This window comes from Pelobates fuscus, chromosome 11, assembly GCF_036172605.1.
Source record: "Pelobates fuscus isolate aPelFus1 chromosome 11, aPelFus1.pri, whole genome shotgun sequence".
Classification (NCBI taxonomy): Eukaryota; Metazoa; Chordata; class Amphibia; order Anura; family Pelobatidae; genus Pelobates; species Pelobates fuscus.
The window spans coordinates 83,030,195-83,055,080 of record NC_086327.1 but is presented as its reverse complement, the minus strand read 5'-3'; the positions used below and the strand labels follow the sequence as shown (position 1 = coordinate 83,055,080).

At 45.1% G+C, this 24,886-nt stretch overlaps 1 protein-coding gene across 1 annotated transcript in view; it reads right to left on the bottom strand.

Annotated features, from left to right (window-relative positions):
* Window positions 1–24,886, bottom strand: part of ARCN1 (archain 1) — a 28,846-nt gene that overhangs the window by 1,419 nt on the left and 2,541 nt on the right. Inside the window, exons 2-9 of the mRNA XM_063435769.1 lie at window positions 12,030–12,293; window positions 11,261–11,440; window positions 10,964–11,172; window positions 10,652–10,816; window positions 10,370–10,535; window positions 4,773–4,920; window positions 2,769–2,877; window positions 1,760–1,964 (exon numbers count right to left, since the gene is read on the bottom strand). Coding sequence (XP_063291839.1) covers window positions 1,760–1,964; window positions 2,769–2,877; window positions 4,773–4,920; window positions 10,370–10,535; window positions 10,652–10,816; window positions 10,964–11,172; window positions 11,261–11,440; window positions 12,030–12,293 — 1,446 coding nt within the window. The remainder of the gene's footprint in view (window positions 1–1,759; window positions 1,965–2,768; window positions 2,878–4,772; window positions 4,921–10,369; window positions 10,536–10,651; window positions 10,817–10,963; window positions 11,173–11,260; window positions 11,441–12,029; window positions 12,294–24,886) is intronic.

Below are 24,886 nucleotides of genomic sequence, written 5' to 3'. Positions count from 1 at the left end.
ATATAAACAAGTGCATACACAAATCATCCAAATACGCCAGAGGGTTCCAGACACCAGTTTGTTAAATACATATCAATTTGGGATTTTTTTTTTCTTATTGAAGTGGTCCTTTGAGTGGCAGCATTCTCCAGCATTTGGGATATTGTAAATCACCATAAGAGCCTTTTACATTTAGCCATAAGAGTCACATAGTGTTCCAATATCAATTAAAGAACAAGGAAGCAATAGAAGGTTTTAGATAGGAACTCAATCAGACCCTAAAGTGCTGTTAATCGTCAAATTGTTAATTAGATCTCTCCTGTGTACAGATTAAACTGTAGGCTTAGTAAAAGCAGTATAATTTCAGTTAAAAAATAGGGAAAAACATCTTGCACTTTGGTCTCTGGACTTAATCTTTGATTATTATTATCATTGCCATTTATATAGCGTATCTGATATCTGGGTGTCATCAGCGTACAGGTGGTATTGGAATCCAAATGAGGTAATAAGTTTGCCAAGAGAGGCAGTGTAATGAGAAAATAGAAGGGGACCAAGGACAGAGGCTTGGGGGACTCCAACTGAGACAGGACGAATGGTGGCGGTCTCATTAGAAAAGTAGACCGCGTTGGGAGAGATCGGAGGAGAACCACGAGAGGACAGAGTCACAGAGACAGAGTGATTGGAGAAGGAGAACATGATCAACTGTGTCAAAGGTAGCAGAGAGGTCAAGAAGAATTAGTATGGACCTTGACCTTTGGATTTAGCTATGATATTGTCGCTAGTGACTTTGATAAGGGCAGTCTCAGTAGAGGGGAGGGGGCAGAAGTCTGACTGAAGAGTGTCAAGGAGAGAGTTGGAGAAGCAGGCCAGAAGGGTGAAGACTAGTCTTTCAAGAAGCTTTGAGGAAAAAGGGAGCAGGGATATGGGACGATAGTTAGAAGGGGAGGATGGGTCGAGACATTTTTTTTTTTTTTTTTAAGATGGGTACTACAGGAGCATGTTTAAGGACAGTATGGACAGTTGCAGAAGAAAGAGCAGTTAAAGATGTGTGTTAAGGAGGGAACAAGACAAGAGGAGAGAGATCTGATCAGGCGAGATGGGACAGGGTCAAGCGGGAAAGAGGAAAGGATAAGCACAACCACCTCTTGTTCAGTAGCCTGGGAGAAGGTTGGAAGGTGAGGTTGAGAAAGTGAGGGGCAAGGTGGTGAGAATTCTTTCCATAGCTGTTCAATCTTGTCAGTAAAGTTGCATGCAAAACTATCGGCTGTAAGGTTAATTTGGGGGGTGGCTGCAGCAGGGCAGAGAGTTAAAGGTATCAAAGAAACACCTGGGATTGTGAGAGAATGAGCTAATAAGAGAAGAAAAGTATGACTATTTGGCAAGGGCAAGGGCTGCGCTGTATGAACGCAACATGAATTTGTAGTGACTCTGTGTGAGACTTTCTCCAGCAGCGTTCAGCAGAATGGGAACATCGTTGCAGGTAGTGTGTTGATTTAGTGTGCCACGGTTGGGGGCGTATTTTCACTGAGGTGCGTATGTGGAAAAGGGCTGCAGCGTCCAGGGCTGAGGTGGGGGTAGAGTTATATGAGGGGATAGCCAGTGAGGGACATGAGTAAGCAGGAATGGATAATAGTTGCGAATCAATATCAGCTGACAGCTGCTGGAGGTTTATAGAACTCAGATTCCTTCTGAGTTGAGGGAGGTTTGGCTGAGGTTGTTGGGGAGGGAGATTAGATTTATTTTTTATTTTTTTTAACAAGGAATAAAATAAAAATCTCACCTGTAAGCTACAGTAGTTCTTTTTAGATACAAAGGACACAGTAACAGGGAAGAAATCATTGGGATGCCCAGCAATACTGAACTCAAGGCTTCCGGTCTTGTTTTTAGAGTCAATTACTGGCAGAGTCCATTCCAGTGTGTTCTTGCGGCTGTCATGGTGATAATCTCCATCTATGTCCCCAATAACTGGGGAACCAACTCCAGCCCTGGTAATTAGAAGGAGGCACGTTCAGTCTCGCACACACACAAAAAAAATATAAATAAAAAAGCACAAATTAAAAGTTTAAAATTTTACATTAATTTGAAAGGTGTCTATAAAAAGGATAGTATGGAATAGATAATATGGAGACTTTGGCACTCCAGATTTGGAATATATCTCCCCCGATGCTTTGCCAGCATTATGGCTGAAAGCCTTATGGGAGATGTAGCCCATCTGCAGTGAAGAAGGTTGCCTACCCTGGAAAAGACCGTACTCTAGGATTGCAGGAAAATAAAAGATGGAAATATGCCAATCAACCTCTAGGTGGCATTATTGTAGGAAAAAAAAAAATTATGACGGTTGCCATGCCATTAAAAATCCTTCAGCAGCTTACCTTATTCCAGCGCCAGGCTCCCTCGGTGACCTCTCCTCCCCCGCCGACGTCAGCTCCCGAGTGGAGCGGAATGCGCATATACGGCAAGTGCCGCACGCGCATTCGAACAATCCATAGGAAAGCATTTCTTAATGCTTTCCTATGGACGTGAAGTTCGCCTCCAACGTCGCAGATGCGCCTTTAGCTGCTGTCAGGAAGACTTAACCCCTAATGTAAAGATATGTTTACATCTGAATGGTTAAAACCTGAGGGACTTGGTACCCAGACACCTTTATTGAACTGAAGTGATCTGGGTGACTAAAGTGTCTCTTTGAGCATAAAAAGGTCTGGGATCCTGAGAAAGTAGCTGGTACTTTAAAACATGCCCCTATTTCTTGATTGAAATACATGACTTCTCATACGTTATGGTCGACTTACGGTAGAGGGATAGTAATGACCACATCATTCAGCTCCAGTCTATCCTCTTGCAACTCATATTCTATGTTTACATCACAGCCATTTCCACTTTCTGATGGCCAACAGTTAACTGACGAGAAAGGAAAAAAAATAAATAAATAAAGGCACACATTATGTGGAATATGACAATTTAAAACGTATGTAGTTTGAAGCAGAAAAAACCCACCACAGTGAGAATTCTCATTAATGAGCTGTACTGATGGTAGAGTAGATAAATAATTTAAAGGATCTCTGCTCTCAGAGTTATAAGAATTATGTTGTGATCCTTGTATGAATACTCAGCATCTGAATGGTGGCTAGCTATTACAGCGTGAGTGATAGAACAGCATGCAAAAAAACAAACCAGCCCACTTTTTTTCGGTTTCCAATAAGAGGAGGCAAGCTAGAAAAGCCATACTGTGCTGGGGTATTTGAGTATCCCCCCACAGGATTCATTCACACACACAAAAAACAAAACAAAAAAAAATACAAAAAAAATGTAAAGGAGAAGGTTTTAACATTTATATTTGAAAACAGGATTGCTGGTATATGTATACCACAATCCTAGGTTTGTTGGCTCCTACAATGGTCACACTTAAATCAAACAGAGATTAGGAAAAAGGTCTCACTATTTACTGGTTTCTGTGGAGGTCACTACAGAATCAACAGATTTTGCAGCCAATGAGTGAGCATGAAGGCAAATATTTTAATACATCAGCTCTAAAAGTTATAATGCATTAAAAAGATGTCAATTTGAAACTGGACTGTCTCTTTAATCAGGAATTGCCCACTTTATTTATAAAGTGCATGACAAGGAAACATACAATTTCACAAATTTCAAGCATGTCAAAAAATTTAAAATTTCCATAGAGGGAAACTTTAAGGACGAGACATTAGGAACTTTCTGATTTACTAATCGATGGCAACCAGATGGGTTCTGGTACAGTCTTTGCGCTTTCAATAGGTTAAGGTGTCCCAGCATACTACTATGAAAACCATATTTTCTTTGGCAAAAGGCCACTAATGTGGTCATGACTGTACAAATGTTAAAGTGACACTAGTCACCAAAACAACTTTAGCTTAACCCCTTAAGGACACACGACGTGTGTGACACGTCATGATTCCCTTTTATTCCAGAAGTTTGGTCCTTAAGGGGTTAAGGACCAAACTTCTGTAATAAAAGGGAATCATGACATGTCACATGTCATGTGTCCTTAAGGGGGTTAATGAAGCAGATTTGGGGTATAGATCATGCCCACGCAATAAGACTTAAAAAATAAATCTTTGTTTATGCAGCCCTACGCACACACACACACACCTCCCTATACGTGATTCAAACAGCCTTCCTAAAGACTTCATATGAAGAGTCATCTGATGTTTATGCTTCCTTTATTGTAAACTCTGTTTAATTTAGAATTTCCCATCTCCTGCTCTGTTAATAGCTTTTTAAACTTTGCAGGAGTCTCCTGTTTGTAATTAAAGTTCAATTTCCAGAGCAGGAGATACAAACTTTTTAAGTTACATCTGATTAACAATAAAACCATTTTGTTTTCATGCAGGCTGTGTGGCTAGTGCTATACAAACAAATAAAAAAAAATGATTTAAATCCTGAAGGGCAGTGAAATCTCAGAGGCATGATGTATACACCAAATTAGTTTTTTTGACTATAGTGTCCCTTTAAGGAAATTGCAAATATTGACAGAACCCCCCCCACCCCCCCCCCCCCACAAAAAAAAGTACAAAAAATAAATATGATTAGTGTGCTTGGTACCTTTTGCGCACTTCATGCAAGTTTGATGTTAAAAAGAAGAAAGGTGCTTCTTAAAAAGACTGGACTTCACGATCAAGTGCTACATACGAATGGCAAAGCGTTGGCAAGTTCCATATTTTATTTTAATAGTCACACGAACGCTGCACAATACTGAACGGTGATACAGGAGGATTTCATCAAATACAAAATAACTAAATATTCCCTATAACACTCACTGGTTAGAGGAATGAATGACTCATCGGTTGTCTGTAGTCTCCATTTTAGCACTCCTACGTCACTATTCAGGGGAAAGGATTTTTCTGAGTTTTTTAGTCCAATAACTGAATCTGATGTAAAAAGTTTTTTGTCCACATTAGGGTGAGTCTGCAAGAGATTCCACAAAACATGAGACAAAAAGTTGAATTCACAAAAATACACTTATGTTCCTCAAAGAGAATATGAAAGGTGTAAACATTATTGTATTGCTATTTGACATCAGTTATGTGTAGAGGTTTATATTGGTGTAGGCCAGGGGTGCCCAACAGGTATGTCCCAGGTGTTGTAGAACTACATGTCCCATGATGCTTTGCATGCCTCTAGAACAGGGCTTCCCAAACTTTTATGGCCCGAGACCCACTTTTCAAAATGGTAATTTTTCGAGACCCACTTGCTTTTTTTAATGCATATTTTAAAAAGTGAACACCATGACAATCCGCTTTAGAGGCATACAATTGGCACACCATAGCAATCCGCTTAAGATGTACACCATGGCAATTGCTTTTAGAGGCATAAATCTGGCACACCATAGCAAACAGCTTAAGAGGCATACAATTGGCACACTATAGCAATCCGCTTTAGAGGCATACAGTTGGCATACCATGGCAATCAGCTTTACAGGCATACAATTGAAACATTATGGCAGCTTTAGATGCATAAAATAGGCATACCGTGGCAATCAGCTTTAGATGCATAAAATTGGTACATTATGGCAATCAGCTTTAGATGCATAAAATTGGTACATTATGGCAATCAGCTTTAGAGGCTTACAATTGGCACACCATGGCAATCAGCTTTACAGGCATACAATTGGAACATTATGGCAGCTTTAGATGCATAAAATTGGTACATTATGGCAATCAGTTTTACATGTATAAACTTGGCACATCATGGCAACTTTAGGTGCATAAAATTGGCACACCAGTGCAATCAGTTTTAGAGGCTTACAAATGGCACACTATGGCATCCAGGTTTAGAGGCATACAATTGGAACATCAGGGCAGCTTTAAATACATAAACTTGGCACACCATGGCAATCAGCTTTAGATGCATAAACTTGGCATATCATGGCAATCACTTTTAGATGTATAAACTTGGCACATCATGGCAATCAGCTTCAGAGGCATACAATTGGCAACCAGTCAGATGCATTAAATTGGCACTCCATGGCAATCAGCTTTAAAAGCATACAATTGGCACACCATGGCAATCAGCTTTAGATGCATAAAATTGGCATATCATGGCAGTTTTAGATGCATAATGTTGATATATCATGGAGTTTTAGAAGCAGAATCTTTGCATATCATGGCAATCAGTTTTAGAGGCATACAACTGCTTACTCACAGACTCAGTCAGAATCAGACGTTGTGTCCTGCTCATCCAGGCCCCTCACATTGATTACCCCAGTGGTGGAACTAATGTAGAGAGAGCCCTGGTGCAAGTATGCTTTCTGGGGCCCCCTCTAGTGCAAGTGTGGCCAAAAGGTAGATCTCCATCTGTCGGAGAACTTCAACAATGCTATGCCTGCTGGGAATCTACCATTTGCCCATCGTTGCAGGGTTATATTTGTGAGCAGTGTTTGAGCGTTTAAATGTAAGCATGTTTGTGTATTAAAGGACCACTATAGTGCCAGGAAAACAAACTCGATTTCCTGGCACTAAAGTGCCCCGAGGGTGCCCCCACCCTCAGGGTCCCATTCCCACCAGGCTGAAGGGAGAGAAAGGGGGTTAAAAACTCACCTTTCTCCAGCGCCGGGCTCCCTCGGCGCTGGGGACTCTCCTCCTTTAGCCGTCATCGGCTGAATGCGCATGCGCGGCAAGAGCCGTGCGCGCATATAGCCAGTCCATAGGAAAGCATTCTCAATGCTTTCCTATGGACGCTGGCGTCTTCTCACTGTGAAAATCACAGTAAGAAGCGCTGAAGCGCCTCTAGCAGCTGTCAATGAGTCAGCCACTAGAGGCTGGATTAACCCATTTGTAAACATAGCAATTTATCTGAAACTGCTATGTTTACAGCAGGCAGGGTTAATCCTAGATGGACCTGGCACCCAGACCACTTCATTAAGCTGAAGTGGTCATTTAAGTATGTGTGTGCATGTATGGGAGTGTTTGTATGTACTGTTGCCATTGGAATGTAGTGGTGTACTTGTTTGTAATGTTTGCGTCTGAACGCAGGGGTGTTTGAATGTAGTGCTGGACTTTAAATGCAGGTGTGCTTTTTGTGTGTAGTGTCGGTGTTTGAATGAAGGGGTGTTTGTATATCATTTTAGTGTTTTAAAACATGGGTGTGTTTGTATGTAATGTTTGCGTTTGATTGCAGTGCGTGTGTAGTGGATGCAGTGTGTGTATATTGTGTATATAAAATATACATATACACAATGTATGTTTGGATGTAAGCTTGTTTTTTGCATGGAGTATGTGTGCAGTGTATACACATACAGAGACACACACATACACATACTGACACAGCGATACACACACAATGACACTTATTTTCCTACACACAGATACACATACACACTGACACACAAATACACACACACTGACACAAAAGGAGACTCAGATACACATACACGCAGAGACAGGTGAGGGTGACCGTGTGGTAGGGAGTGTGTGTGCAGGTAACAGTGTAGGGGGGCAGGGTGAAAAAGGGTTACAGTGGGCGGCGGGCAGGGGGAGAAAGTGTTACAGTGGGTGGGCAGGGGGAGAAAGGGCTACAGTGTGGGTGGGCAGGGGGAGAAAGGGCTACAGTGTAGGGGGCAGGGGGAGAAAGGGCTACAGTGTAGGGGGCAGGGGGAGAGAGGGCTACAGTGGGGGCAGAGGGAGAGAGGGCTACAGTGGGGGGGGGGCAGGGGGAGAGAGGGCTATTTTCCTACACACAGATACACATACACTCATGTAAACAGATACACACTGACACACAAATACACACACACTGACACAAAAGGAGACTCAGATACACATACACGCAGAGACAGGTGAGGGTGACCGTGTGGTAGGGAGTGTGTGTGCAGGTAACAGTGTAGGGGGGCAGGGTGAAAAAGGGTTACAGTGGGCGGCGGGCAGGGGGAGAAAGTGTTACAGTGGGTGGGCAGGGGGAGAAAGGGCTACAGTGTGGGTGGGCAGGGGGAGAAAGGGCTACAGTGGGGGCAGAGGGAGAGAGGGCTACAGTGGGGGGGGGCAGGGGGAGAGAGGGTTACAGTGGGGGGGGCAGGGGGAGAGAGGGCTACAGTGGGGGGGGCAGGGGGAGAGAGGGCTACAGTGGGGGGGGCAGGGGGAGAGAGGGCTACAGTGGGGGGGCAGGGGGAGAGAGGGCTACAGTGGGGGGGCAGGGGGAGAGAGGGCTACAGTGGGGGGGCAGGGGGAGAGAGGGCTACAGTGGGGGGGCAGGGGGAGAGAGGGCTACAGTGGGGGGGCAGGGGGAGAGAGGGCTACAGTGGGGGGCAGGGGGAGAGAAGGCTACAGTGGGGGGCAGGAAGAAAATGGGTTACAGTGGGGGAGCAGGGAGAGCAGGCGTTAGTGTGGGGGGCAGGGAGAGCAGGGGTTACAGTGGGGAGAGGGGGCAGGGAGAGAAGGGGTTACAGGGTGGGGAGGGAGAGGGGGCAGAGAGTGAAGCGGTTACAGTGTGGGGAGGGGGAGGGGGCAGGGAGTGAAGGGGTTACAGGGTGGGGAGGGGGACAAGGAGTGAAGGGGTTACAGGGTGGGGAGGGGGGCAGGGAGTGAAGGGGTTACAGGGTGGGGAGGGGGCAGGGAGTGGAGGGGTTACAGGGTGGGGAGGGGTACAGGGAGTGGAGGGGTTACAGGGTGGGGAGGGGTACAGGGAGTGGAGGGGTTACAGGGTGGGGAGGGGGCAGGGAGTGGAGGGGTTACAGGGAGTGAAGGGGTTACAGGGTGGGGAGGGGTACAGGGAGTGAAGGGGTTACAGGGTGAGGAGGGGGGAAGGGAGTGAAGGGGTTACAGGGTGGGGAGGGGGGCAGGGAGTGAAGGGGTGCAGGGAGTGAAGGGGTTACATGGTGGGGAGGGGGGCAGGGAGTGAAGGGTTACAGGGTGGGGAGGGGTGCAGGGAGTGAAGGGGTTACATGGTGGGGAGGGGGGCAGGGAGTGAAGGGGTTACATGGTGGGGAGGGGGGCAGGGAGTGAAGGGGTTACAGGGTGGGGAGGGGGCAGGGAGTGAAAGGGTTACAGGGTGGGGAGGGGAGGGGAAGGGGTTACAGTTTGGGGGGGGGTAAGGAGAAAATTATTCACATTAGGGGGCAGGATCTGGGGGCTGTGTCCTACCTTCATTTAATTCCCTGGTGGTCCAGTGTCTCCCTGGTGGTCCAGTGGGGTAACTCTCCGGTCTGAGCTCCGCCGGGTGCAGAGCTGCAGACAGTGTAATAAGAGTCTTGCGAGCTCCCTGAGTGTTGCCATGGTAACGCTCTGGGAGCTCGCGAGACTCCTATCACACGGTCTGCAGCTCTGCACCCGGCGGAGCTGCAGACCGGAGCTGCTGGGCAGACTGACTGGAGGGAGCCCGGCGGCATACAGGGCAAGCCGCCGGGCCCCCTCCTTATGTCAGTCTGCCTGACTGACTGCCCGGCGGCCCTGGATGTGTGGGTCAGCGCGACCCACTGGGAATCGCCCTGCGACCCACCAGTGGGTCGCGACCCACACTTTGGGAACCGCTGCTCTAGAATGACAAAGCATCATGGCAGCTGAAGTTCTAAAACATCTTGGGATCTACCTATTGGACACAGCCATTGTAGAATGACTAATTTTAAAGAGAATGTAACCAGCTTGCCAAAAGTAAAGCATCATTTGGTAAATTAGGCAGAGTGTGCTCTAGGTGGGTTAGCCAAGCACAATGAGTGTTTCATTTAAAGGAACACTATAGTCACCTAAATTACTTTAGCTAAATAAAGCAGTTTTAGTGTATAGATCATTCTCCTGCAATTTCACTGCTCAATTCACTGTCATTTAGGAGTTAAATCACTTTGTTTCTGTTTATGCAGCCCTAGCCACACCTCCCCTGGCTATGATTGCATGAAAAAAAAAACTGGTTTCACTTTCAAACAGATGTAATTTACCTTAAATAATTGTATCTTAATCTCTAAATTGAACTTTAATCACATACAGGAGGCTCTTGCAGGGTCTAGCAAGCTATTAACATAGCAGGGGATAAGAAAATCTTAATTAAACAGAACTTGCAATAAAGAAAGCCTAAATAGGGCTCTCTTTACAGGAAGTGTTTATGGAAGGCTGAGCAAGTCACATGCAGGGAGGTGTGACTAGGGTTCATAAACAAAGGGATTTAACTCCTAAATGGCAGAGGATTGAGCAGTGAGGCTGCAGGGGCATGTTCTATACACCAAAACTGCTTCATTAAGCTAAAGTTGTTCAGGTGACTATAGTGTCCCTTTAAGTCCAAGTTAAACAAAATTGAAAATTATAATGTTGCATAGAGACAGCCAGTTAATGTATTTAATCTTTGTACGTAAAGCAACTGTTATTTCACTATTGTCGGTCACTGTTAACAGGTCTTTATTTATAAAAGGGATAGTTATTCTCATATGCCTCACCTGGAGCTGTACACCTTTTTTATCTTCATTGTCAATGTGAACACGAATCCTTCCATACTTGTCATCGGTCACTCTAAGCATTATTAGACCATGGACTTCCATATTCTGTAGTCCACCATCCCGACTGCAGGTCAGTGAGATTTTCTCCTCGATCTTTAAATGGACACTATGGGTAGGAAAGGCAACAGTTAGTCAAAAGAGACAATATAAAATACAAACCCCAAAACAAAAAGCACACAGCTGTATTGTTTTTAAAAAATTTAATTCTGTAGGAATACAGACCTTTCCATGTTGACAGGTGGGGAAAGCACCTTGGCGACCTCTGAAGGTCTCTTGCCAGAAGATGGAGTAACAATGGTCTCCCCTTCAGATTTAAGTTTGTCCACAAAGTGGTCCACTTCCTTCCCTTTGGCCCCAAGTTTCAGGGCTTTGCTCGAACCAGAAGATCTGAAAAATTAAGCAATTAACAAATACTTTGGCAACATGTCTCTATAGATTACCATCATACCACTCCTAAGAACACAAAAATCCTGTAAATTCCATAAACCTAATTACTCCAAACGGTTTCAGTAACCATCTCCTTCTCTTATGTACCTGGATGGTATAGGAGCAGTCTTAGTCTTTTCTGGCTCCATGATGGTCTCGGTAATTATGGTGGCTGCACTGCTAGAAATAGAGGAACTGCCTGAGCCAAATCCACCAAATCCTGGAGGCTTTTTGCCATGGCGTTCTGCATCTCTCCTTGCCTGTTGCAGTTCTTTGGCCTTACGTCTCATCTCTGCCTTTGCTTCTCGTTCCTGGGTCTGTAAGAAGCCAGGGGATTATGCTATAGTAAAGAAGAGAAGCTTATTTACATATGGTTCTCATGTTAAGTTGCAGAACTAGTCTCACCTCTCTGACGGCCCTAAACACCTTCTCTTCATGAGAGTCCATTTCTGTGAATGTCCTTATCTGGGCCAGGTTTACGTTTTCTCTGTAGCCCAGCGCAACAATCTCATCAAATGCAAAGATTAGGTCAAAACAATGGTCTGAGATTTCGGTTTCCTCCAGAGCTCTGCAATATTCAGGAATCTGGGAAGAAGAGAATGCCACCAATTTGTAATATTAATTTATTATGAAATCATTTCCTACTCACAGGCATACCAGACAGAGAATCATAAAAGAAATAATCTAGGCACTATAACAACTTCAGTTTATTGAAGAGGTTATGGTACTAGGACCAAGTCATTGTGGCTGTATGTTTGAGAAATCTTTAAAAACATTCTTTTAAAATGAAGCTTACAAATTCACTTTACAGATCAGTTGACCAAAGAGTTCCCAACTGACAAGCTCTTGCAAGTCCAAAAATTGCCTCATTTGTGTGATGATTGATGCTTGGCATATCTGGCAGCATGCAGCACCAGAGACACAGGGACAACCTTTGGACTCATTTGTTTCTGGGAAGCAGATTCTCCAAGTCAGCAGTCATATACAATAGTTGGCATAAGAGCCAGAACGCAATTCCAGACTCTTTGACCAATAAAGCTTGGAAGAAGAGTTAAAGCTTTGCTATTTTGTCAGTGTGACAAGTTTGTCAAACAAAGCTGCAGGGGCATAAACACTTTATTCATTTGAAATGGTTATGGTGTCTAGAGTGTTCTTTAAAAGGAGTGACACTTACCACGCGGGAAAAAAGTCTGAGTGTCTCCAAATCCTCAAGAATGTTACTATTCTTGGTGGTGATGAGAACCATGTAGAGTTTTTCCATAGGCTGGTAAACATACCGCACACTCTCTGTTTCCACAAATGTGTGTTGTTTTCCTGTGTTCATGAGCTTGGGGAAGGCAGCTAACAGCCCTTCAATCCGCGTGCGGGTCATTTCAACAAACTGCCGCGAGACAATGGCTTTACCAGCCTTTGTACAGACGGCTGCAGCCAGCAGCACCTGAAGCAGGACAGAATAAGATTGAGAACATTCCTTTATTAGGAGACAGTCACATGATTATCCACTCAGATTCAAATCTCTTTATTACATACTACCCCAGAACACGTCAGTACAGAATAATTTATGAACATACAGGAATTCTATAATGTTCAGAAAAGATTTACAAAGAATTAGTAATAGGTCACATAAAGGCCAAAACTACTCTTTATGGATGTTGTTGTTGCCAAGTATGCAAAATAATTAATGTGAGTGGTTATTTTGGTAGCCTCCAGACCTTACTTTATATTTCTGAAAGTTTGGAAAGCTTACGTAGATTTTAGACAGCACTGGTACAAACACGGGCAGTGATCGTTGCCATTGGCATATAGCAAGGATCAACAAATCCACACCACAAAGTCTCCACGGTAGCAAAAATGGAACGTGGCACAGAGAATATGTGCTAAAGATCTTCTAAAGACGATTGTGGAGAATTTGGCCCAACAATGGATTCATTGTAAATTTGAACCCCCTTTATGTAGACCTTTCAAAAAAAAATGCAAACAAAAAAAACCTGCCTGGTGCCCAAAAGGGCATTTACACTTAAACATATTACAGTGAAAAAAGGTTGGGGAAACCCTTTAAAGCGACTGTCACCTTTGGCGATCTTTGATATTTTGCAAAGACCGGAGATAGTGACCGCTCAGCTTGCATTCCAGTAGCCCCAGGTGCAGGGAAAGATAGTTTTTAACTTACCTTAATCTGTCTCTCATGGGTGCTGTAAACATTTTCTGCAAGGTCCTCTTTAGTTCCTGGCGCACCCAGGGCCGGATTAACATAGGGGCTGATGGAGCTGCAGCTCCAGGCCCAGGCCCATGGAATAGGCCCATTTAAAAAAAAAAAAATTAAACATTTTTTTTTTTTTTACTCTGCAATACCAGCACAGGCCAGTAGAGGTCACTGTGTATGGAGCGAGGCAGGGATAGGAAGTTACAGCATCTCCTTGCCTCTCTCTCTACTCACTGATCCACGGGGAGCAACTACACAGCACAGAGAGTCCAAACAGCAGCTCCCAGCCTGCAGAGACAGACTACAGCTCATTTATGTGAAGGATGGGGGAAAGGCAGCAGGGAGACATGGGGACACTGAGACACTAGGGGACACATGGGGACACAGACACTAGGGGACACTGAGACACTAGGGGACACGTGGGGACACAGACACTGTGGGACACGTGGGGACACTGAGACACTAGGGGACACTGAGAACTAGACCACACTAGGGGGCACTGTGAGACATAGGGACACTGTCACACATGGGGCACTGTGAGACATAGGTAGATGCATAGGGACACAATGTCTCCATGTCTCCCAGCCAGTGTCTTAGTGTCCCCATGGCTCCCAGTGTTCCCTAGTCTCCCAGTGTCTGTGTCCCATGTCTCCCAGTGTCCCCAAATGTCTGCGTCCCCATGTCTCCCAGCGTCCCTATGTCTCCCAACCAGTGTCCCTAGTATCTCAGTGTCCCCATGTCTCCGAGTGTCTCTGTCCCCATGTTTCTGTGTCCCTAGTGTCCCCATGTCTCCCAGTGTCCCCAAATGTCTGTGTCCCATGTCTCCCAGTGCCCCATGTCTCCCAGTGTCCCCAAGTGTCTCAGTGTACCCATGTCTCCCAGTGTCCCCTAGTCTCCCAGTGTCTGTGTTCCCATGTCTCTGTGTCCCAAGTGTCTTAGTTTCCCCAAATGTCTGTGACCATATGTCTCCCAGTGCCTGTGTCCCCATGTCTCTGTGTCCCTAGTGTCTGTGACCCCATTTCTCCCAGTGTCCCCAAATGTCTGTGTCTCCATGTCTCCCAGTGTGCCCATGTCTTTATCCTCTAGTGCCCTCATGTCTCCCAGTGTCTCAGTGCCCCCATGTCTCCCAGTGTCCCCATGTTTCCCACTGTCCCCAAGTGTCTCAGTGTCCCCATGTCTCTCAGTGTCCCCATGTCTCTCAGTGTCCCCATGTCTCTCAGTGTCCCCATGTCTCTCAGTGTCCCCATGTCTCCCAGTGTAACTGGGTCTCTCAGTTTCACCTAGTATCCTAGTGACACGGGACACACTGAGACATGGGGACACTGGGAGAAATGGGGACAGAGACACTGGGAGACTAGGGGACTGGGCGACATGGGGACACTGACACTATGATACATAGGGACACTGATGCCAGGCTGGCCTTCCAATTCTTTAGACAGACATGCCCCCTTTTTGGGCATGTTCACCCCTTATGGCAGTTCTGGTCACGTGATTTGCATCAGCGGCCCACCAATTAACCCCTCCCATTGACTTCCTGCTTCACTGGACACTGCTGTTAGGGGGTATGGATTTACTTGAAAGATTAAAGCATAAATTAGATAAAGAGATTAGCATCGAGTATGTCATTTCTTATAGCTGCATCCTTTGAGTTTTCCTCCAACACCAACTCCATCAGATACATGACGATTGAGAGGTATGACTGTTTTAGTGTTCTTGGTCAATAAGATTCTGTAATTAGGCCCCATCATAATTGTCAGCACCAGGCCCACTGGGCTCTTAATCTGGCCCTGGGCGCACCTCATCTGCCAGCAGCAAATGTCTGCATTGTACGCTCACACATGCACACAAGTACAGCACTTATGTCTATGGAGGATTCCACCATAAAAAGTGCCTTTCTTCCCATAAGGCAGCTCAATTTTTTTTAAAAAAACATATACAAGACAAAGTATTCAATTTAGGTGTGGCTCTATGTGTGGTTAATTAGGTATTCAAGGGAGAGTGGATAATACAATTTTCACCTAAAGGGACACTGTAGGCACCCAGACAACTTCAGCTGACGTGGTCTGGGTGCAAAATCCCATCACCCTTAACCATGAGCATGTAATTATTGCAGTTTTAATAAAGTGACAGAATGAGTTATGTCAGGTAAAATGGAAGGGGGTCCATCTATATATAGAAAAGAGCAGAGCCGGCACTACCTTCACCTCGGGTGCTGGCTCAATGAGGGAACAGCTGCCTGAAAATAGGGAAAGAGAGAGGGAGTATGGATAAAAGGGAGACATATGGGTGGATGGGGAGGGGGGGGGAGAGAGGAGAGACATATGGGTGGAAGGGGAGGGGGGGAGAGACATGGGTGGAAGGGGGGGGAGAGGAGAGACATGGGTGGAAGGGGGGGAGAGGAGAGACATGGGTGGAAGGGGGGGAGAGGAGAGACATGGGTGGAAGGGGGGGAGAGGAGAGACATGGGTGGAAGGGGGGGAGAGGAGAGACATGGGTGGAAGGGGGGGAGAGGAGAGACATGGGTGGAAGGGGGGGGAGAGGAGAGACATGGGTGGAAGGGGGGGGAGAGGAGAGACATGGGTGGAAGGGGGGGGAGAGGAGAGACATGGGTGGAAGGGGGGGGAGAGGAGAGACATGGGTGGAAGGGGGGGGAGAGGAGAGACATGGGTGGAAGGGGGGGGAGAGGAGAGACATGGGTGGAAGGGGGGGAGAGGAGAGACATGGGTGGAAGGGGGGGAGAGGAGAGACATGGGTGGAAGGGGGGGAGAGGAGAGACATGGGTGGAAGGGGGGGAGAGGAGAGACATGGGTGGAAGGGGGGGGGAGAGGAGAGACATGGGTGGAAGGGGGGGGAGAGGAGAGACATGGGTGGAAGGGGGGGGAGAGGAGAGACATGGGTGGAAGGGGGGGGAGAGGAGAGACATGGGTGGAAGGGGGGGGAGAGGAGAGACATGGGTGGAAGGGGGGGGAGAGGAGAGACATGGGTGGAAGGGGGGGAGAGGAGAGACATGGGTGGAAGGGGGGGGAGAGGAGAGACATGTGTGGAAGGGGGGGGAGAGGAGAGACATGTGTGGAAGGGGGGGGAGAGGAGAGACATGTGTGGAAGGGGGGGGAGAGGAGAGACATGGGTGGAAGGGGGGGGGAGAGGAGAGACATGGGTGGAAGGGGGGGGGAGAGGAGAGACATGGGTGGAAGGGGGGGGAGAGGAGAGACATGGGTGGAAGGGGGGGGAGAGGAGAGACATGGGTGGAAGGGGGGGGAGAGGAGAGACATGGGTGGAAGGGGGGGAGAGGAGAGACATGGGTGGAAGGGGGGGGAGAGGAGAGACATGGGTGGAAGGGGGGGGAGAGGAGAGACATGGGTGGAAGGGGGGGGAGAGGAGAGACATGGGTGGAAGGGGGGGGAGAGGAGAGACACGGGTGGAAGGGGGGGGAGAGGAGAGACACGGGTGGAAGGGGGGGGAGAGGAGAGACACGGGTGGAAGGGGGGGAGAGGAGAGACACGGGTGGAAGGGGGGGAGAGGAGAGACACGGGTGGAAGGGGGGAGAGGAGAGACACGGGTGGAAGGGGGGGAGAGGAGAGACACGGGTGGAAGGGGGGGAGAGGAGAGACACGGGTGGAAGGGGGGGAGAGGAGAGACACGGGTGGAAGGGGGGAGAGGAGAGACACGGGTGGAAGGGGGGAGAGGAGAGACACGGGTGGAAGGGGGGAGAGGAGAGACACGGGTGGAAGGGGGGAGAGGAGAGACACGGGTGGAAGGGGGGAGAGGAGAGACACGGGTGGAAGGGGGGGAGAGGAGAGACACGGGTGGAAGGGGGGAGAGGAGAGACACGGGTGGAAGGGGGGAGAGGAGAGACATGGGTGGAAGGGGGGGAGAGGAGAGACATGGGTGGAAGGGGGGGGAGAGGAGAGACATTGGTGGAAGGGGGGGGAGAGGAGAGACATTGGTGGAAGAGGGGAGGGAGGAGAGACATGGGTGGAAGGGGGGAGGGAGGAGAGAGGAGAGACATGGGTGGAAGGGTGTAATAAAAGGAGTAGAGATTGAGAGTTGTAAAAATAAAAGGAGCCATAAAAAGTGATAAAGGAGAGATGCAAGCCTTAAAGTAAGAGAGGAGGATAACTTGAGAGAGGTGTGAAATAAAAGGAAAGTGATAAAGGAGAGAGGGACGTTGAGAAAGAAGAAAGTGATGAAGGAGGACTCATATTGCCACCAAAAAGAAAGGATGTTACAGTTGGTGCTTGTAATGAAAATATAAAAAGACGAAAAGCCATAACATTAGAAACAAAACTGCACATCATAACAGACCATAATGATGGAAATACCACTAAAGAATTAGCTACCAAATATTCACTAAGTAAATCAACTGTGAGTACAATTTTGAAAGGCAGAAAAATATTTAAAGTAAAAAATGTGCAATCCCTACATTCTACTTGGATACAAAGGACAATGAAAGCCTTATACCTTGTATGGAAAAAACTTTTAACAGCATGGATAAGTGATCAAAAATGGATGGCTCCATATGCCTGTTACCTATGCTACCAATTGTGCTAAAGCTTTGTCACTTTTTGAGATGCTGAAACAAAGAAAAGGAGGCAACGTTGAAGAAAAATTTTTTGCAAGCTGTGGGTGGTTTGAACGTTAAAAAAAAAAAAAAAAAAAAAAAAAAGGAACTGGTTGGCATAACAAAAATCCTTGGAGAATCTGCAAGTGTTGATACCGAAGCAGTTAAATTATTTCCTGCTAAGTTGGCAAGAGGGCAATTACTCGCCATCACAGGTTTTCAATGTGGATGAAACCGGTCTCTTTTGGAAGCGCATGCCATCAAGAAGCTACATTGCAAAAGAAGAATCATCAATGCCCAGTTTTAAACCAGCGAAAGATCGACTAACTTTATTGCTTGGTGGAAATGCAGCTGGAGACTAAGTTAAAACCCATGATGGTGCATCGTGCAGAAAATCCTAGGGCACTTAAAGGAATTGTGAAAAGCACACTGCCAGTCATATGGAAAGCCAATAAAAAAGGTTGGGTTACTGCTTCGCTGTTTGAAGATTGGTTCTCACAATATTTTGTACCTGAAGTGAAAAAATATTGTGAAGATAAATCAATACCTTCAAGTTATTCTGCTTGTAGATAATGCACTCGGTCATCCACCCTCTCCAACATCAATACCCTAATGTCAAAGTCATATTCTTGCCACCAAATACAACTTCCATTTTGCAACCAATAGACATTTAAAGCACTGTACCATCGTCAGACATTTGAAATGTTGATTAAAGCAACGGATAACGAGACAGGTTCAAGTCTTAAAATTTTTTGGAGAAAATCAGTTAAAATTTTAGATGCAATAAAAATTACAGCATATGCCTGGAACAAAATTTCAGGAGACAACCATTAAAAGGTGTTTGGAAAAAGCTCTGCCCTCAGTTGTTTGGTACGAATGTTTAAGGGTTTGAAGAACCAGCAAAAATTGTACAGCAGGACACAGAAGCAATCTTTACTCTTGCCAACCTTGGACCTGGATGTCTCTGCAACAGACAAATGACCTTCTTGAAGCGCACAAGGAAGAACAAGAGGAAGTTGAAGAGGTAGAAGATGTTACAGCACCTGTAACGCCTGTTCTTTCTTTCACTTTGAAAGGCCTCGAGGAAGCATTTCAACACAGAAAAGGCAATTAATATTTTTGAGTCACAAGATTCTAACTGAGAGAATTACCAAAGTTGCTAGAGATCTAAGCAATATGCCTGCTATAAAGAAATTTACAACGAAAAGAAAAGAATGTGTTGGAAGCAAACCACTATCACAGCTGGTCTACAGAAAGCCGCTGGGACTAGTTCTGTCTCAAACGAACCAGATACAAGTGAGGTGCAGCCTTCAACAAGTACCAAACAACTGAGGGTGGCCTGTGCGGTGTCCCATTCATCAAGTGCAACCGGTCTCTCCATTGATCATGATTTGATGAAGAATTCAATATGGAATGTATTTCTTTAATGTTCCTACAACATATATGTATTTGTACTTAATAATTTAGGTTTTCTATAGTAAAATTTCTTGGTCAGGAATGGAACCTATGCTTATTACATTGCAGTCTATGGGAAATTAGTACTCACTTTATGAACTAGGCTTCGGAAGCAATTAGTTTGTAAAGTCAGGAAGTGTATATGTATGCATGTATATACCCCCCCCCAAAAAGAAAAAAAACACAGATATATCTCTATATCACACACACCGTTTACTGTATATGTTAGGCTGTGGCCTGGAGTTGTGGGAGGGGTTACCTGGCTATTTTAACCCAGTTAGCCCCCCTCAACTGGACAGTTGCTGCTCGATATTTACAGGCCTACCCGAGCATTGGTTCATTACACCACAACCGACTTTGCACCAGACACAGCTGTTGTCCCCAACACAAATATATATCTATCTCTATCTATCTATATCTATCTATTTCATAGAGTCTGTAGTCTTACACTACAGCAGGCTGCCAGTGATTAGGTTGCTTTGAGTTTTCCTTTCACAGTGTTTAAATGTAGAACATGGGTTAAAATTCAAGGATGGCAAGTGTTAAATGAATCCTCCCTCCACTGCCAATGAAGTTAGTCAGTCATGTTTGAACACAGCAGCTTATTAAAACATATACATATATAGCATAACCGTTATCTACAGATGTCAGAAGTGGCATTAAACATGGAAATCGAGCAGTTTCAAGTTTTTTAAAAAGGCACGTACCACTGGACCCCTACGTCTGCCCTTTATTTTGCTCTGGCACTGTGAAGGCTAAAATGAAGAGCTGGGGAAATAGCATTTAGACCTGGCTAGGAGCCTAGTACTTAAAGAAACACTCCATTTTTATTAATAACTATATTTATAATGCAGGCGTGTTGACAAATCTCTTGGGCCTCCTTTCATCACAGTACCTGCAAAAATAAAGAGTAATTGGGGGGGCGGAGCTTGATGGTGGAACTGACCTCTGGCGAAATAGCAAACTATCTGTCAGATATCCATTACATCACATGAGTGCCTTGAGTGAAAGGTCTGAATCACAGAAGGGCATTACACTCTACTGATCAATGCCCTTCTTGTTTGGCCAAGCCATGAAACAGCAGTGCTGCAATGTATGGGCCTACTTATCCCCATACCATACAGGCATTGGAAGCCTCAGAAGAGTCTCAGAGCACGGAGGAGAACTCGGCTAGAGGGACTCCCAGAGTAACAAGAGATTGGCACTCTGCTGCAAAAACAGGTGAACACTAACCTCTGGCGAAGACCGCGAGGCCAGCCATATGTCACCAGATGCTTGCAGGCCGGATCTACTATCAGCACCCCCAGTATCAGGTACTGCCTTAGCACCTTCAGGGGCTCCTGAGACATCAGCCCTGGCAACTAAACAAGACATTTAAAATACTCCATGATATACAAAAGCGATTTGTTGAAGATACCGCAGTTGCTAAAATGAACATTTCAAGTGGTTACTGACTGTTTCAAAGCCACAGATTTACAGTCTGGCTTGTCATCTCTAAAACACTTTTCACAGCCTACACAATTCCCATAACCTCAATATTCAGGTGGCCTTCCTTGAAGAAAAAAGTAGACACTGCTAAATCAAACTATAAGGTATTCCTGATACTATTTCTGCAGAGGAAGTACCTCACTACCTACGACTCCAGAGGAAGTACCTCACTACCTACGACTCCAGAGGAAGTACCTCACTACCTACGACTCCAGAGGAAGTACCTCACTACCTACGACTCCAGAGGAAGTACCTCACTACCTACGACTCCAGAGGAAGTACCTCACTACCTACGACTCCAGAGGAAGTACCTCACTACCTACGACTCCAGAGGAAGTACCTCACTACCTACGACTCCAGAGGAAGTACCTCACTACCTACGACTCCAGAGGAAGTACCTCACTACCTACGACTCCAGAGGAAGTACCTCACTACCTACGACTCCAGAGGAAGTACCTCACTACCTACGACTCCAGAGGAAGTACCTCACTACCTACGACTCCAGAGGAAGTACCTCACTACCTACGACTCCAGAGGAAGTACCTCACTACCTACGACTCCTGGTATCTTTCCTCCTACCTCCAACTCAAGCTAAAAAAAAAAAAATAGTTTTTGATGGTGTTTACTGCATCAACAAACCTCCACAGGAACCAGCATGGGTATCCCGAGATGTCATAGTCAGGTTATCATCCTCCCAAGACAAAACAGCATATAATGCTGACCTTACAAGGCAAGAGCCATACACATTTGAATCTGTGTAGATCACCGTTTACCAAGACCTCACCAGAGCTACACTCCGATGGCAAAGATCCCTTCGCACAATCACAATCCAAATGCAAGAGGCCATTATATCATATTGCTGGACAATGCAGAGGTGCCTCTCTGTCACCCACAACGGACCTGTCCTTAAAATCTCATCAGGAGGCTCCATCTTTTCTTGGGATTTACCACACCACCGCCGGATCCCTCGTGGTTTACCACCACTCGAAACTGGGATCTAAACACTCGGTGCGTTTTGTGCCCAGAAGGGGCTAGGTCTCTGATCCGGGGACTTGACACAGGTGTACCCTAATGGCTCGCTCACACCATTTTATGTAATGCTTATTGGTCGGCTTTCAACCCCCCTCTTCCCTTTCATATTGTTATACTTGTTTAAGCTCTACAGATGGATAAGGGTCCTAATTATGAACCAGTGGCTTTATGCCACACACAGCTCTAACCACATTACTTAGGCATAATATTCTCTCTTCCCCTTGCTGCCCCATGGTTAGGGGTACCACTTCACTTGAGCTCATCTGGTCTATATAGGTTCTCTAATGTTAAATATTTGTCAGAGATGGCTATGAGAATCTTTTTCATTCCCCAATTCGCTGAGTCCAGGGTCTACCTCCTCCAGCCAAGCCAAGCACATATAGTGGAAATTAGCCTACTGTGGGTGAACTGCAGGTTTCTTTTTTGTTTTATTTTAATTGCAACCTCCTAAACTACTGTATATAGAGGGTTCAACAGCACATCAACCTGATGGTTTACATTAAAACAGTGAAGGATCAACCACTACAGACACTAGTCAAAGGGAGTAATGACTCCCATCCTCGAGATCAGAGTAATCCTTCCCACCCTATGGCTTCAATAATGATAACTCTAGCAGGCAAACTGGTGTCTCACTTAGATAGGACACCCAAAAGCATTCCATAACCTATGTTCCATCATAGTGCAAGTCACTAGTCCCTGATCATTATCAAACTACATTAGTAACCCTTGCAGCTATGAACCCTTACTTTCTAGATCTCGTATCTGACATAACTACACACTTGTTATTCCTCTTCAAGTTAACTACTATTCTAGTAAAAAAATATATATATATATATTAATAAGTGCAGCACTATTTGACATACAACGTCCATCCAGTACTTAATTTAGGTTATTACTGTTTTGTCTATGCCTGACTGGATACCGTATTTAATTCTGCAGTGTAAAAATAAAGAAGCCAAGCTCTGCTCACCTGGAGATAGTCAGTACAGATGGTCCCCCAGCCTACAAAATGCTTCCAGAGAAGCATTGGGAGGCAGGGTGCATGTGTGGCATACATTGCTGTGCATCTGCAGTGCTTCTCAGAGAAACATTGAATCCAACGTTTCTCTGTGAGAAGCACTGCCTTCCACTTTAGTAATTAGAAATAGCTAAATCCAAGATGTCTGCTAGCTCAGAGGAGATAGATAGATAGATAGATAGATAGATACACACACACTAGGAGCAGTACCAAGCAAATAATTACAGAAAATAAAATTGCTGAAGATTGCTTCTGGTTCCTGAAAGATTCTCACCATACACATAAAAAGCTAAACAAACGTTTTTGCTACAAAATGTATGGATATTTTCCTCCTTCATAAACATATTCCATGTAATCTTTACATGACACATGCAATTTAAGAACTTTTCCCGCAGAGGGAAATTATAAGAACTAAAGGATAGATCTTAGCTCTGCTTTTTTTTCTCATTTGTGTCTCCTAAATGTAAATTTGCATCAAATGCAAGGCTCTGCTGAATCTCAGAAATATGGTGGCCATTTCCTATAAATATTAAAGTATGTGCTTTTTACAATTAGTTTCTGTTCACACAATAGTATACACACACTTCAACAATGTGAATTTAAAGGGTCAGTCTTTGTACTTTGCAATAATACAAAGTGCTATGTGCTTACAACACCCTGAGGCCACTCTCCTTGCCAAGAGTGACATAACTGCAGAGATTTGTAAAAATGGCTACCGCTATAACACAGAGTTCACTAGAGTAGTCAGAGACAAGATGCGGAACAAGATTGCGATAATGAAAGCTGCTAGAAATTTCAAAAGTTGACGGCAGAAGATCCACGTTTGTCCATCTGTATTACAAAATACTCAAGTGTCAGTGCTGTTTAAAATATATAAACAAAATGTGGAGAAAAATATACCATATCTGATATGAGGAATTTACCAAATAACTATAATTGTAAATGTACCACAAGGCTAGATAGTAAGCAGTCAGGCTTCTCCATTATCAGTAATAGATTGTACAGTTTTACTGTAGCTCAATAATGTGTACATCTCTGTAAACCGTGTCAGCAATTAAAAAAATAAGTCAATAACAAGATTAACGTGTAATATCCTAGAAACATTCACAAAACTTCCCCAACAGACTGCTTGTTAACGGAGTTGAGCCCAGGATCATAACTCATTTCACATATTATGACACCATGGTAAATCCATAGAATTGGTAGTCAGACACTGTGTCCATTCCGGATAACTCTTTCATTGACCTGGTCAGATGTAATGAACCAATAATAAGTGTTAGCACTGGATATGCAGTATATCCCATTAACATGGGTCAGTGCTGGATATTCAGTATATCCCAGTAATGTGCTGGATATTCAGTATATCCCACAAACATGGGTCAGTGCTGGATATTCAGTATATCCCATAAACATGGGTCAGTGCTGGATATTCAATATATCCCATATACATGGGTCAGTGCTGGATATTCAATATATCCCATATACATGGGTCAGTGCTGGATATTCAATATATCCCATATACATGGGTCAGTGCTGGATATTCAATATATCCCATATACATGGGTCAGTTCTGGATATTCAATATATCCCATATACATGGGTCAGTGCTGGATATTCAATATATCCCATATACATGGGTCAGTGCTGGATATTCAATATATCCCATATACATGGGTCAGTGCTGGATATTCAATATATCCCATATACATGGGTCAGTGCTGGATATTCAATATATCCCATATACATGGGTCAGTGCTGGATATTCAATATATCCCATATACATGGGTCAGTGCTGGATATTCAATATATCCCATATACATGGGTCAGTGCTGGATATTCAGTATCTCCCATAAACATGGCTCAGTGCTGGATATTCAGTATCTCCCATAAACATGGCTCAGTGCTGGATATTCAGTATCTCCCATATACATGGCTCAGTGCTGGATATTCAATATATCCCATATACATGGGTCAGTGCTGGATATGCAGTATATCCCAGTAATGTGCTCAGTGCTGGATATGCAGTATATCCCAGTAATGTGCTCAGTGCTGGATATGCAGTATATCCCAGTAATGTGCTCAGTGCTGGATATGCAGTATATCCCAGTAATGTGCTCAGTGCTGGATATGCAGTATATCCCAGTAATGTGCTCAGTGCTGGATATGCAGTATATCCCAGTAATGTGCTCAGTGCTGGATATGCAGTATATCCCAGTAATGTGCTCAGTGCTGGATATGCAGTATATCCCAGTAATGTGCTCAGTGCTGGATATG